Source organism: Patella vulgata, chromosome 7 (genome assembly GCF_932274485.2).
Source record: "Patella vulgata chromosome 7, xgPatVulg1.2, whole genome shotgun sequence".
Lineage (NCBI taxonomy): Eukaryota > Metazoa > Mollusca > Gastropoda > Patellidae > Patella > Patella vulgata.
In genome coordinates, this window is record NC_065885.2 from 57,948,468 (window position 1) to 57,962,755 (window position 14,288).

Genomic DNA, 14,288 nt, shown 5'->3' on the forward strand with positions numbered 1-14,288 from the left:
AAACAAGACTGGCTGTTGTATTAAAACAAGATATTGACTATGGTTTGGTTTTGAAGCATTAATATTTCATGTTCCATCACCAAGGTATGTACAGAGAGAAAATTACCAAAGTTGAACTGGAATTTAAATTTTATTTTTTTGTTTATTTTTTTTCTTACAGCAAGAAAATAATAACACAAAAGTTGCTGATGGCATCATTGTTTCCAGGGTAACGGAGGGACTTCCTGCGGATAATAATGGACTAAAACTTTATGACAGAATTATTAAGGTAAGATTTTCATATTCTATATGTTGTATTTAGATTTTTAGTTTTGCTTGAAGGGAGTTGGCGATTGGAGAAAATTAAAGAGAAAGGGACCTGGTATAAAATCCTTGTTTCTCACCTTTCATCATAAAGTCTGTCATTGAGTCGACTGGTGTGGTTTCGAATCCCCAGTTGTACATGACAAGGAGTAGGGTCGCCTGTCCAACCTTGTGGGTTTTCTCCGTGTCCTCCGGTTTCCTCCCACTGCTAAAGACCCCTATGCACAAGCGAATTATTGAAATAAAAATAAAAACCATATGTTAGTCCTGAAATGACCTAGTTTGTGTCGAGTGGACGTTAAACCCCATTTCTCTCTCTCTCTTTCTCACCTTTCAATATTTCTCTTGATTGAGATGCGGTTTTGGATAATGAAGACAGGCATTCACCATGCAGTATGCTTTGAGCGTAATTTTGCCATGACAGTCAGACAGTTGGGTTTCCACCCGGCCTGTGTCGAATTCCAACTGTCAGTGGTTCTTCCACTTGCATGCCTGTTTTTCATACTATCCTAACGACTAGAAGCCCTTTGTTCTGGACCACTAATATCAAGAGGAACTGTCTCGACCAACATAGGGATTGAACCAGGGACCTCCTGTTTAGTGAGCAAGCGCCTTACTCACTGAGTCACCATGGTCAAGGCAGAGAAGTATATTGTTCTAGTTTGGCCATTTTGTACATCATGTGACTCTTCTTTCGATGATATAAGCTACAGAGGGAAAACGCGACATTGCTTCATGTATATAGCCCATTATAAATTAAAGATTAAAATATTCTACCGAACCGTGGAACTGGCTTGTTTATATTATCTACAAGTAGGGTCGCCTGTCCAACCTCGTGGGTTATCTCCAGGTCCTCCGGTTTCCTCCCACTGCTAAAGACCCCTACGTGCAAGCGAATTATTGAAATAAAATTAAAAACCATATGTTAGTCCCGAAATGACCTAGTTTGTGTCAAGTGGACGTTAAACCCATCCCTCTCCCTCTCTCTCTCTCTCTCTCTCTCTCTCTATTGTCTACAGATGATAAGGATGTTGCAAAATTTTCAATTCATCATATCTTTTTGAATACTGGAATTCCTTTTAGATATTTAACTGTCACAGTATTGTAGTTTGCAAGGGATTCAAAATCACTCACATGCCCATCAGCAGTCCTAATGTATACAGCTTTTTTAATCAATTATGGGCTAGATCGATTCTCACTGATTATTAATCGGCAAAGATGTGCTGTACAATTCTTCAGTAAAAACTGAGTCCTCAAATCTTGCTAATTCCTTGCCCCATCAGTGAGAACACTCAGTTCGATTGCATTCCATTGAAGACGATATAGGGAAATCTTACCAGTGAGGTACAGTGATAATGTGAAGTACATTCTTTATTAACTGTAATTAAGAAGAAGTCATACAAATAAACTAGAGAAATCGTACATGTATTTACAGGAATCAATACACTTAGTTTAACAGTGATTTGAAAATTTTTCCTATCACATTTTGCTTTTAATTTTTATTTTCTTCCATTATCTACAACTAGTCTTGATCATCATTGCTTGATAAAGACTAAAAGACTAGAGAATACTATAGCTCGTTTGGACTTTGTCATGTCAGTGCAAAGGTGGAGCAAATAAACCAGGTTAAAAACCCAAACTCTCTACGCGTCTTGGAGTTGAATTTTACTACATATGCTTACACACGTATTTCGTGTAGCATATAGCAGATCATGACTCATGCTGGCATTACACAATGGTTTCTTTAAAGTTGTATTCCTGATTGTTTTCAAATTTGAGTGAAGTCTGTGTCACTACAGACTGTACAGCGCAGTGGACGCTTACGGCTAGCCCCCCGGATCCATACACTTTTTTTAATTGTTTGTCTGTTTGTGTTTTCCTGAGTATGATGTCTTGTCCATGTATTTGTTTTTGTGTAAATTTTGTGTGGTGCAGTCCCCTTACACTTACTATTAAAGATGGCTTATCTTGGCCATCTGAACAGTTGACTAAAAACCGCCAGCTCCAGAAAATTCACAAGTGTATTTGCACACCATGAAAGTGTAGTTTTACTCCAATAAAGATTTATCATCAAAATTAGGTTTGGCTTCACATTGTAAATTTATATATATATACACCTCCCAGTTTACTAGATAGTATTATGCTTGATAACGATAAGAGGATACTTATTGAAACGTCCTGCTTGTGTATAATAAACCAGTGATTGTTTTCCCATATAACCGTGTTAATTCTGGTATGTCTTCAATTGCGGGGGGTTAGATGGCCAAATGATTAGCATGTGTGCGCTGTATCATAAGGCCTGTCATTGAGTCAACTGGCGTGGTTTTGAATCCCCGGTTGTATGTGACAAGGAGTAGGTCGCCTGTCCAACTTCGTGGGTTTTCTCTGGGTCCTCCGGTTTCCTCCCACTGCTTAAGCCCCCTACGCGCAAGCGAATTATTGAAATAAAATTAAACCATATGTTAGTCCTGAAATGACCTAGTTTGTGTCGAGTGGACGTTTGAACCCCATTTCTCTCTCTCTCTCTGTGTCTCCAATTGCTAAATGCCACTAAAAGATTAAGCCCCTGTTTGGTGTGGAAAAGTAAGACATTAAACCCCATGTCATTTTATTTCTTAAGTACTGAACTTATATTCATATGTTTGACCTATTGTGTTTTTTTATATTGATATTGCATGAGCTGTTTCCGCACAATGTGTTTTTTTGTTTGTAACATGCTACATGATCAGTTACTATTGATTGTGGTAGATGTTCTGGTTATAATAAAACATTATTATCGATATTTGAAGATAAGATTCAAGCTGTTACTTTATTTTTTCGATTAATTTTTTTTTCTACAATTGACAAAAATCAATAACACCACGGACAGACCTTCCCCTCAAGGGCAACAAAAATTCACCCCACTTCCAACAAACCCAAACCAACACTAAAATATCAAAATATATTTTTTCAAGAAATATAAAGTAACACTTTAGTATTAGGAGGAAACCTGGAGGGGACCCAGAGGAAATCCACGAGGTTATGCAGGTGACCCTATTCCTTGTCATGTACAAGTGTGGGAACAAACCACACACCTTGTGATCTAAAGCACATACAATGGATCATTCAGCCACCCAACTTTGAATATGAACCAAAGTTCGTATTATTGTGACCTACAGCATTTAAACCTCACTGGAAAAAAATGTTTCAGTCTATTTTCATTGATAGATTTTAAAATCAGTAAAATGTTTTGCTTGTATCAATTAGTAATATGTGAGCATTAAAGGCTCAATACCACTCTTGTTGTAACTGAATAATATGTCCCAATCTTTATTCTGGTCAACAAATTGTACTATTTTACAATATTCCAATTAATTGGTGATACAAATTTCATCTTAAAGCGAGAATTTCAAATTTTCTAAGAAAGTCAAAACATAATTATTTCTATGTCTTTTGCTCAATAGGTTATCAAATCACTATTATACGATCATGGGCATTATCTCCCACCCTTAAAATTCTATGACACAGGAAATAACAACACAATTACCTACCCTGTTTTGCTATTGACAACATGGGGCAGCCATTTTCCAAAGTTGGAATTTGAAGTTAAAAATGATATTTTTTCCAATTTCTCAGCTGGCAATAGCGAATTATAGGATTAATAGGATTATTCTTTAACAAGGTAGGACTGTTTATGGATACCATCTATTTTAAGGCTTTATTTTAATACATTTTAAAAATATAACTTGAAAATTTGCAATTGCAACTTTAACACACCTAATTTAAAAAATTGGAAAAATTCAACTAAATGATTTGAAAAGCCTAACGTAAAGCTTTTCAAATGTGACTTGGATTTAAAGATATTTTTGAACCCTCTTGACAAGTAAAATAGGATTTAATGGATAATTTACACAACAGGTAGGACACTAACACATCTAGTACTTAGAATAAGGCTATTTTTTATTTTCTGGAGCTGTCAAGCCAGCAAGAGTGTTATTGTCCCTTTAAAAGGGGTCTTGGATTAATTAAGAAAGAGAAGGGTTAATGGAAGGCGTCATCGGGTCAGCCCCCCTCCCCCCACTCCCTCTTACTGCCTTGAATCTGCCCTTGCTGTTAACAATGTTAACCAATTAGTGACACAGCTTGTCAAAAATATGTCAATACTTGTTTATGGCTTCAGATGGCCGACACGATATCATCTAAAAAACCATAAAAATTATCACAAAGCTGCTGAGAAGAGTAGAGATTATGGTCTGGCTGACAATAGCCACTGATGGTCACAAATTCTCCTGGCTCTTTGATGTCTGATGAGTATCTCATAAATGTGTCCTTCCTCGCTCCGAAATGTTTTTTATCTGTGAATTAGGGGAATAGCGAGATGTCGTTATATCGCCATCTATCGCTTTGTGCCATTTTTTTACAGTTATTTTATCAAATGGGTGGTTTTACGAGCAATATTCCCCTTTGTTCTTATATTATTGAATAAAATATTTTATGCGAAATTAACGAGCGGGGTGAGATAGCCTTGATTAATATTGTGTAAATATAGGGTATGGGAGTTAACCGAGCCATATGGCAGCCCAAACGATATATCACTCATGCATTCACTTCACATTCTATAACTATTCATTTTTGCTGAACTGATGTGGAATTGGAGGTTTATTGTCTCGTCAACGCAATACTTTGGTCATTTTGAGACAAACTGATGATGATTTTTATTTCTAAGGTTATGGGGAGCCACGGTGGCGAAGTGAGTAAGACGTTGGCTCGCTAGCCTGAAGGTTGCGTATTCGATCCCTGCATTGGCCAAGAAAGTTCATCGGGATTTTCTGGCGTGGTTTCCCCTTGTCAGTGGTGCAGGACAGAGGGCCAGACAAGGGATGGAAAATCGAGGTCTTGTGTACACATTGGAGTGCAGGTAAAAGATCCCTTGTCAGTTGGAATTTGATATAAGAGTAGGCCATAGAGCCGGTGTCCGGGCAAAATTTTCCTCAGAACAGTAGTACGAGCAGAACAGTAGTACGACAAGGGAAAACCACGTTGGAAAATCCCAATGAACTTTCTTGGCCAATGCAGAGATTGAAGACGCAACCTTCAGGCTAGCGAGCCAGCGTCTTACCCACTGAGCCACCATGGCTGCCTTCTAATGAAAGTGTTTTTCAGCCCACTCTGGGATAAATATTGATTTGAACTTACCAGAGATCATAATTTTCTGCATAAAACAAAAGCATAATTAATTGAACTATGTCTTCAATGTTTATTTATTTTAGAAGAGAAATAAAATGTGACTCATGCAGAAAAGAAAATCATCCAGAGGTTTCCATACTTCTCGGGTTTCGTCGACGTTCCTTTGATCTTGAAATTTTGCTTCCGGCAGCGTGAAGAGATCTCACCTCGTATAATTAGGATCTGTCGTTTCTTTTCTTTTAACGTGAAACGAGGAAGTTGTAAAAGTCTCTGTCTTGTAAAACAAGGTGATACAATGTTGCCATTACTTCCTGCCTCTTTACAAATGATTGGTCGTAGCTTTATCATCTTTCACAAGAATCGAGACACAAAGCTAACATGCTTCCTAATTAGTGACAATCATGTTTTTTTAATTCCCCTGAAATAAAGAAACAGAGGGGCACCTGCATGGTCTTTTAAGCAAACATTTCAATTTTGGGTGGAAATCTGTTAAGATCATTTTTTTCTATTTTTTGTCAGGGCGTCTTTGAAGTTTATTGACAAAGATGTCTTGGTTGATCATGAATAGAAATTTTTCATTTTTGTTTTTTACATAATGCATACTGGTCATATTTAATTTTTACACTTTGGAAATCTTGAATCATGATATTCAAATAATCAATACAAGTCAAATTTTAATTGTTTTGCGATTATCAAACTCTTTATTCAAATGTAATTCTCATATTTTCAATAAAAATCAGAAATGATGAATTTTTCAATTGTTTTTTGTGCAATTTAAGTTTTCCAGAAACTGTGAACTTTTCAATGCAATATAGTTTCTTTTATATATTTTTGAATATTACATATATTAGCTGATTTCATTAAATTAATATTATTAATTATTTCCTATAGTAACCTTAAAGGCACAACAAGCAGAATCTTTCACATACACGAACATCTCAAAGAATGAAAAATATGCACTATTTTTAAAGTAGAGACTGTTGTTTATATGTAATTAAGCACTTAAGACACATAAAGATGGCAGTTTAAAATCAATGCAAACTGATGTAAACTTTTTACATAAATTGCCATAAAATAAGTTAGAATTGAATAGTTTTTGCACCAAAATGTTTTTAGGAATAAATGCACTTTTGAATATATCTGTGGTCTTAAATCTATATTTAATTGTGTCATAAAATTCTCCACATACAAGGAGCAAGTTGTCGGGAGATATGATCCAAGAAAAGAAAATGTATTTTTATGATGAGAAAAGTGATGTGTTAGAGGTGAGAACATTGTAATATTTTAATTTAGCTAGCAGGGAAAATTGTCCAAGATTAGATTAAAACCCCTGCAGTTGTTATGTGTCGTATTAGCAACTCTTCAAGACACTTATCAAAACAAAAGAGGATCGAGGCTGGCATTATAACTTCATTCTTTGACAAAATTACTGCAGAAAATGCAAAAAAATGGCCTCCAGGCAAGAATAGATTCCGTGAAAAAAAAGAATAATTTGGACAATAAAGATGTTAGCAGGAAGATGATGGAATGTGAAGAAATCCTGGAACTGCTGGAAGGTTTTTGGTTGAAGGAGGCAGTCGAGTGGTGGAATGTAATGGCATATCTGAGTAATCTCAGGAATTTAATCATCATGTTCACGGGAACCTCAGCTGCCGTCACAACCAATAAAACCACTTGTTACATTTAACTGATGACATATTAAGATCCAATAGGAACCTTTATAAAGATACAGATTCCTGATTTAAGGAGATTGAAGCCAAAGTAGTTGAAAAGTTTTACACAGATTGTAATTCACAGATTTAAAAAATGGAGACATGACAAATAAAAAAAATTTGAAGGTACTGTTTCTGGGGAGGGGTTATAATTGTCTTTCGTTCTGTTTGAGAAAAAACAGTATAATTCAATTTAATTTGTGATAAATAAAATCAAATTAACATTTTGTTTACTTCAATTTGACAAGATATCAATTTGACCCCTAATATTCAAAAAGTATTTAATCGAATGGATGTGCAATAATTGGCAGAATTTTCGGTCTTCCGCTTATTTGCCTGCCTGTATTCGATTGCACGGATGTGGTGTTATAACTTTATTGAAATGCGAAAATGTCAGAGAGATTCTACAGATAAAAAGTTATTTCAGCATGTAATGCTTTTACATATTCTGACATCGCAGAAATTTCTGAGACATTGACTCATATTAAGGTTACTCAAGCTTTTAATTCTTTCTTTTATCTTAAAATCGCAGAAATTTTCCAAGACATCAACTGCTGCCATTAAATATCAATATTTTCTACCTGTCCACTTAATTCACACAAAAATCTCAATTGTAAAATGAAGATGTGACATCTCAATTCCATCATCAGCGTTAATCAAGTCGCTTGTCATCCTCTGACGAAGGGATAAAAAAAAAATCTACAATAATTTCTAATAATAACAAAATTTGCCACCAGTTGCTTCTCAATATTCGTCCAATCAACTGACAAATTTTCTCCGGCAACCCATGTGGTAATTTCTCGGTGCATTTTATTGAATTGCTATCGGGAGGTATTTACGAGTATGACTAAGTAACATGATTATGGTTAGATTCCGAACACTTAATTTCCTTATAAAGGCGATATCATGGGGCGTAGATTGTTCAGTAATAAAGCAGGCCTTTGATATAGAGTATGACTCCGTTAACTTAATTCTTCCCCTCTAGTAATAGTCCCAAATTACACACACTGTGAATTTCTTTAACTAATTTATTGGGCAAATAGACTAGAAAATTATCCGTGGAGTCTGACAAAGTTGTACAATTTTCTTAAATGGATGACACATTCATTTGTTCATTCTATTAGATTAGAACATTCATCTTTTTAAGCTAACATTGTCGGCCTCTTCATCTTTTTCATTCCGATTTTATTGCGCAATGGTTATTTTTTTCTCATTTCTTTGATGAGTTATCTTTTTTCCTATATTACAACGGGCCTTCTATTCTTTTAGTGTAAAATATCTCTTGATGATGATTTCAGATGTGAGATGGATGTCAATGAAACTTTGCTTAAGAGTGACAAATTAATATCAGAGAATAAACTCAGTGTTTAAACACCTTTTTCACTAGGTATCCATTGCAAATGGTGTGATTTGTAATTTGGGATGTATGGCGCGTACAAGTGATGAATCTTAAAGAAAAATTAAAGATGCCTTCTTACTGTCTTTTTTCTTATGTAAATTATTTTTTAGACATTTATTCAAGTGATAACTCTCTAGACCATCGGATATCTACGATTTTAAATGGATTAGTCAATGTTTGTCATATCTTCGCTAAACGTAATATGGACATCACTCACAGAAACTGCCGATTGAAGGACTAAAAATCAAGACTTTGTTTATTATCGTGCCAATGGTACTTAACAATGAAGATTTTTTAGGATATTTCTTTTCAAAACTCCTAACATTCATAACTTCACTCAGAATGAAATAATCTAAAATTTTCAATATATTTATATTTTATTATGTATTTTTAAACTATTTTAGCAATAACGGCCAGCTATTTATCTAAATCTTACATAATGTATTTTTAAGATCTTTAAGACTAACAGGATTACTGCACAACAAATCACAGATTGAACAAACTATTTAGTAGGAACTACACAAATGTAATCTTTTAGAGGCATTTAGTAACTTATAGAGCAAGAAAGTATAAAACATTCTTATGAAAAATAGCTACTAATTTATTTGGGTGAAATAAGAAATGAAATGAAATGTTCTGCTCCTATGCTGGGCTAATGAAGACGGGCATACGGCATACAGTGTGCTATGAGGGAAATTTTGCCCCGGCAGCCGCACTATCGCCTACTCTTATATCGAATTCCAACTGCCAAGGGATCTTTTACATGCATTCCAATGTATACACGGGACCTCGGTTTTTCGTATCATCTGAAGGACTAGACAGCTGTCCTTATCTGGCCTTCCGTCCTGCATCACTGACAAGGGGGAACCACACCGGAAAATCTGGATGAACTTTCTCGGCCAATGCAGGGATCGAATACCCGACCTCCAGGCTAGCAAGCCAGCATCTTACCCACTTAGCCACGTGATTCCCTGGGTGAAATAATCTCCAACCTTGGATTCAATCGCGTTAAAAAGAGGCCAATCCAAAGATTTTATCCAGCATCAGCATCATTATATACTGTATGAAATTGAACAATTTTGTGATTTGTTATTCCTTTTAAACAGTCAATTGTTGGAGCTATCAATATATGCTGTCTATAAAAACGGGGTTGGATGGCTGAATGGTTTAACCTGTGCACATTAGATCATGAGGGCTGCCATTGAGTCGAGCGGAATGGTTTCGATTCTACGCCTGTATATGACCTGGAATAGGGGCACTGGTCCAACCTCGTGGCTTTTCTCCAGATCCTCTTGTTTCCTCCCACATGCAAAATTATTGAAATAAAATTGTAACATATATTAGTCCCGAAATTACCTAGTTTGTGTCGAGTGGACATTAAACCTCATTGCTCTCTCTCTTAAAACTGGTGTAGATTGAGAAAGGATCATGGTGTAAGTAGGATATGATTGTAATAAGTCAGAATATGATGAGACTTCATCAATAAATAGATGAAATCTGTGATATTAGCAGCTATCAGACTGGTACTAAATAGAAGATTTGTCAGACAACTTGGAGGTCTCAACTGCCTGTCTACTTAATACACTAATACTCCCTACAATATAGCCAAGATTGACAGATCACTGATGAGACAATTTGTTCTGTCCTGTTATTATAGACTTGATTTTACCAGGCTTAATCTGATCCTTGATAAACCCAGATTAAAGCTTACAGAGAAAGAGAGAGGGAGAAATCGGGTTTAATGTCCATACTCAACATGGACTAGGTCATTTTCGCAATGGGAGGAAATCAGAGCACACAGAGTAGACCAACATCTGTGGGATCGTACCCACGGCACTTGACTTAATGAGAAACCTGAAGCACACTTTTTGAGTGTGCAGAAATGTTGCTGTCCTTGCAAAATTTTTCTCATAGCACACGGTATGGTGTTTATACCCATTTTCATTAGCCAAGAAGGTGCAAATAGCAAGGCGTTAAACACCCATTTCCCTACATTTTCGATTTCTAAGACACTTATTGGAGAATTTGGTCCCCATTGGCCGTTTGAATGAGATATTGACATCGTCTGGATGTCGAAGACTGGCGAGAAGTTGATATGTTATGAAGTATTTTAGCCCCCTTCAGGAGAGTCTAGACCAATCAAATTTATATATTCAGATCGTATTTGACGTGTACGTGTTTGTAGGGTTGGAGTAGAGCCAAGTATGATATTTATATGAATGTCTATGTCCTCTTATATCAGAAATATAAAAATGTGATTAATAACTATTTACAGTGCTCACAAAATAATCTTTCAAAGGGGGGGGGACATTAAACACCATTATTCTGTCTGTATCAAGAGACAGAGAAATGGGGTTTAACATCCACTCAACACAGACTAGGTCATTTCGGGACTAACATTATTTCAATAATTTGCTTGCGCGTAGGGGTCTTTAGCAGTGGGAGGAAACTGGAGGACCCGGAGAAAACCCACGAGGTTGGACAGGCCACCCTACTCCTTGTCACATACAACCGGGGATTCGAAACCACGCCAGTTGACTCAATGACAGGCCTTATGATACAGCGCGCACGTGCTAACCATTCGGCCATCCAACCCCCCTGTCTGTATCAACGATATCACCTTGTTGAAGGTGATGTTGAGATAATAATGAAGAATCTTTACTCCAGAAAAAGCTAGTACAAATATTTAATTCATAATAAGACAATTTTATGGATCTTCTATTCTTGACTTTATTTCTTGCTTGATAAAGATACCTGTAAGAGTATTGAAATATTGCATGAAATTAACCAAGAAGTAGTAAATCCATTACAGTTGTGTCCATATGGATGTTATACCTATCCTTATGAAATGTCATGTAAGAGAATTGAAACATTGCAGTAAATACTAAATCCATTAAAGGAGCTAAATCACTAATATTTCGGATCTAGAAATTGACACAAATGGGTCGCAACGTATATAATATTGTAATGTGAATGTATATTAACTGATTTACATTCAATCGTTTCTGTTTTTACTGCAATTTCTAATCAGTTATGTTCGGCGAAATACACCAGAAGTCCCCATCCAATGGCAATCTCTAGCGTCTGGTTATTCCACTCTATACCGATAGTATTTATTGCACATGCTCTCCAGATAAAAATATGACGTCACTGTATGACATGACTTGTGGAATATATCTAGCCTCTTTCTACGAGTCCCTTGTTAAAAATGGCGCTGAAATCCACCATGGTACACGATTCGTTTACCATCGGTAAAATGTTTATTTTGTCTTAATTATTGGATATCAAAAGCCCATCTTTTCCCCGTTAGATCACAACATCAATGTTGATTCAAATTGACAAATAATTCGTGTTTTCAATGTCGAAGATTTTGGATGATATTGAGTTAGAGACTTAGCTACTTTAAATTTGTGTTATTATAGATGTTATGCCTCTAGTTATAAATGTCATGTAAGAGTATTCAAACATGGCAGAAAATACTAAACCCATTAAATATGTGTCAATATGAACGTTATACCTCTACTTCTAAATGTCATGTAAGAGCATTGAAACAAGGCAGTAAAGACTATATCCATTAAAGTTGTGAAATATTTCATGTTAATGAAAATTTATGTTGAGATATATATTACAAAAAGTAACATAAATTGAGTTGGATGTAGCTTTTCCTACTTTTAACACATTCTAGAATTAATCTTTTTATATCTTCGATATCAATTATTTTACAATGAAGGGAAAATAAAAATGATAAGATTCCGAATTCAAATCAATTTAATATTTATTAATGTTGAATAACATTAGTAATTGTCAAAAAGACTAATTTATTGTTAATTTATTTGCAGCTTTAGGTTTTATTCTGACAATGTTCCCAAACAAATCCATTTTCATTCTTCCGACTTTCTCAGTGTTTTTTTCATCAGATATTTTCATTCTCATTGTAATGACGGCACTTCAAAGAGATGTTACTAATTACGAATAATAATTCAGCGAAATCCGAGAAATTGATAAACAATTTATTTTCCAGATCTTGTTTTGATTAGTCCGCATTGAGTAAATAATCACTACCCTTCTTGTCATCCCCTCGTCTGGATTTAAAATTTACGAGCGGGGAAAGAAAGAAATTTGTGCTTAGTACTTTTTAAAACAGATTGAATGATATCGGCATATCAACGTTCCTGTTCGTATCGTGTCAAGAAAGAATAATGTCTTTAATCGGATGCCCACTGATTTTCTACACTAGTCCATTACCGCTATTTAATTAAACATTTTTTCTCATTGGCGATTTCTTTGTTTTTTAAAAATCTTGTTGAAATGTAAAAACAATAAGATGAATGAGCTGTCAGGTAATGGTTCGAGACAAATTCATCATTTCTCCTTTTTTCTATTCCTTTTGTTTTCTATTTAACACTGGTAATATTATATTTTGACGGAAAATATTGACAGATGAATGTCTTTGACAATTTTTTTCCTTGTTCTTCGACGCTTGAATACGAGTAATCATTTGTTTCTGAAGGCTGGCGAAGAAGACGTGGATATTTTTTGTTATTGTCTCCCAGACCAGAGTGACTGGTTATGATTTCTCCTGACATGCAATGGCGAACCATAGCGTGTAAAACAATAATTTTAGAAATAAAATACATCAAAAATATTTATCTAATGAGAAGACGAAATAAAACAATAATGCATTTATTCACATCAAATGTGATTTTTGCAGACTAAGAATGCCACCAATGATTAAGTTGGCTTAAGTTTCTCGTTTGAAAGACGACAGTGAGTCAAAGAAACTAAATAAAACTCCAGCTCTCTGTATTTGAGAAGGCTCTTTTACCAAGGTGTGAACAAGTTACGGGACTTCAAGTCCGAGTCAGGGGGCTTGGATGGCTGAAGGGTTAGCACCTGCGCGCTGTATCATAAGCCCCGTCATTGAGTCAACTGGCGTGGTTCCGAATCCCTGGTTGTACGTGACAAGGAGTAGGGTCGCCTGTCCAACCTCGTGGGTTTTCTCTGGGTCCTCTGGTTTCCTCCCACTGCTAAAGATCCCTACGCACAAGCGAGTTATTGAAATAAAATTAAACCATATGTTAGTCTCGAAATGACCTAGTTTGTGTTGAGTGGACGTTAAACCCCATTTCTCTTTCTCTCTCTCTCAAGTCAGGGTCAAGTCTCAAGTCGGCGCACCTTGAGTCCGAGTCAAGTCTCAAGTCCTATATTATGTGTGATGTGAACGATACCCTCTTCTGGCTTAAAAATACCAGCATTTGTTGCTCGTAAGGTTTTAACATCCACTTCTACCAAGGGTGATATTGCAGACAAGAAGTGGAGTAATGGACCACAGAAATGAAATGAAATGGGGTTTACCGTCCTACTGTTCTGCTTCATACTGGGCTAATGAAGACGGGCATACACCATACAGTGTGCTATGAGAGAAATTTTGCCCGGACTGTGGTACTACGGCCAACTTTTATATCGAATTCCAACTGTCAAGGGATCTTTTACGTGCACGCTAATGTGTACACAGGACCTCGGTTTTTCGTACCATCCAAACGACTAGACAGCTGTCCTTGTCAGGCCCTCCGTTCTGCATCACTGACAAGGGGGAACTACGGCGGAAAATCTGGACAATGCAGGGATTGAACACCCGACATCCAGGCTAGCGAGCCAGGGTCTTACTCACTTAGCCACCGTGACCCCAGTGGATCACAGAATATGTT

General features: G+C 36.1%; 1 protein-coding gene across 2 annotated transcripts in view; it reads left to right on the forward strand.

Moving 5' to 3' along the window:
- Nucleotides 1-14,288, forward strand: part of LOC126827506 (E3 ubiquitin-protein ligase PDZRN3-B) — a 275,931-nt gene that overhangs the window by 24,050 nt on the left and 237,593 nt on the right. For both annotated transcript variants that reach the window (XM_050556908.2, XM_050556909.2), the window contains one exon: nt 161-268. In XM_050556908.2, coding sequence (XP_050412865.1) covers nt 161-268 — 108 coding nt within the window. The remainder of the gene's footprint in view (nt 1-160; nt 269-14,288) is intronic.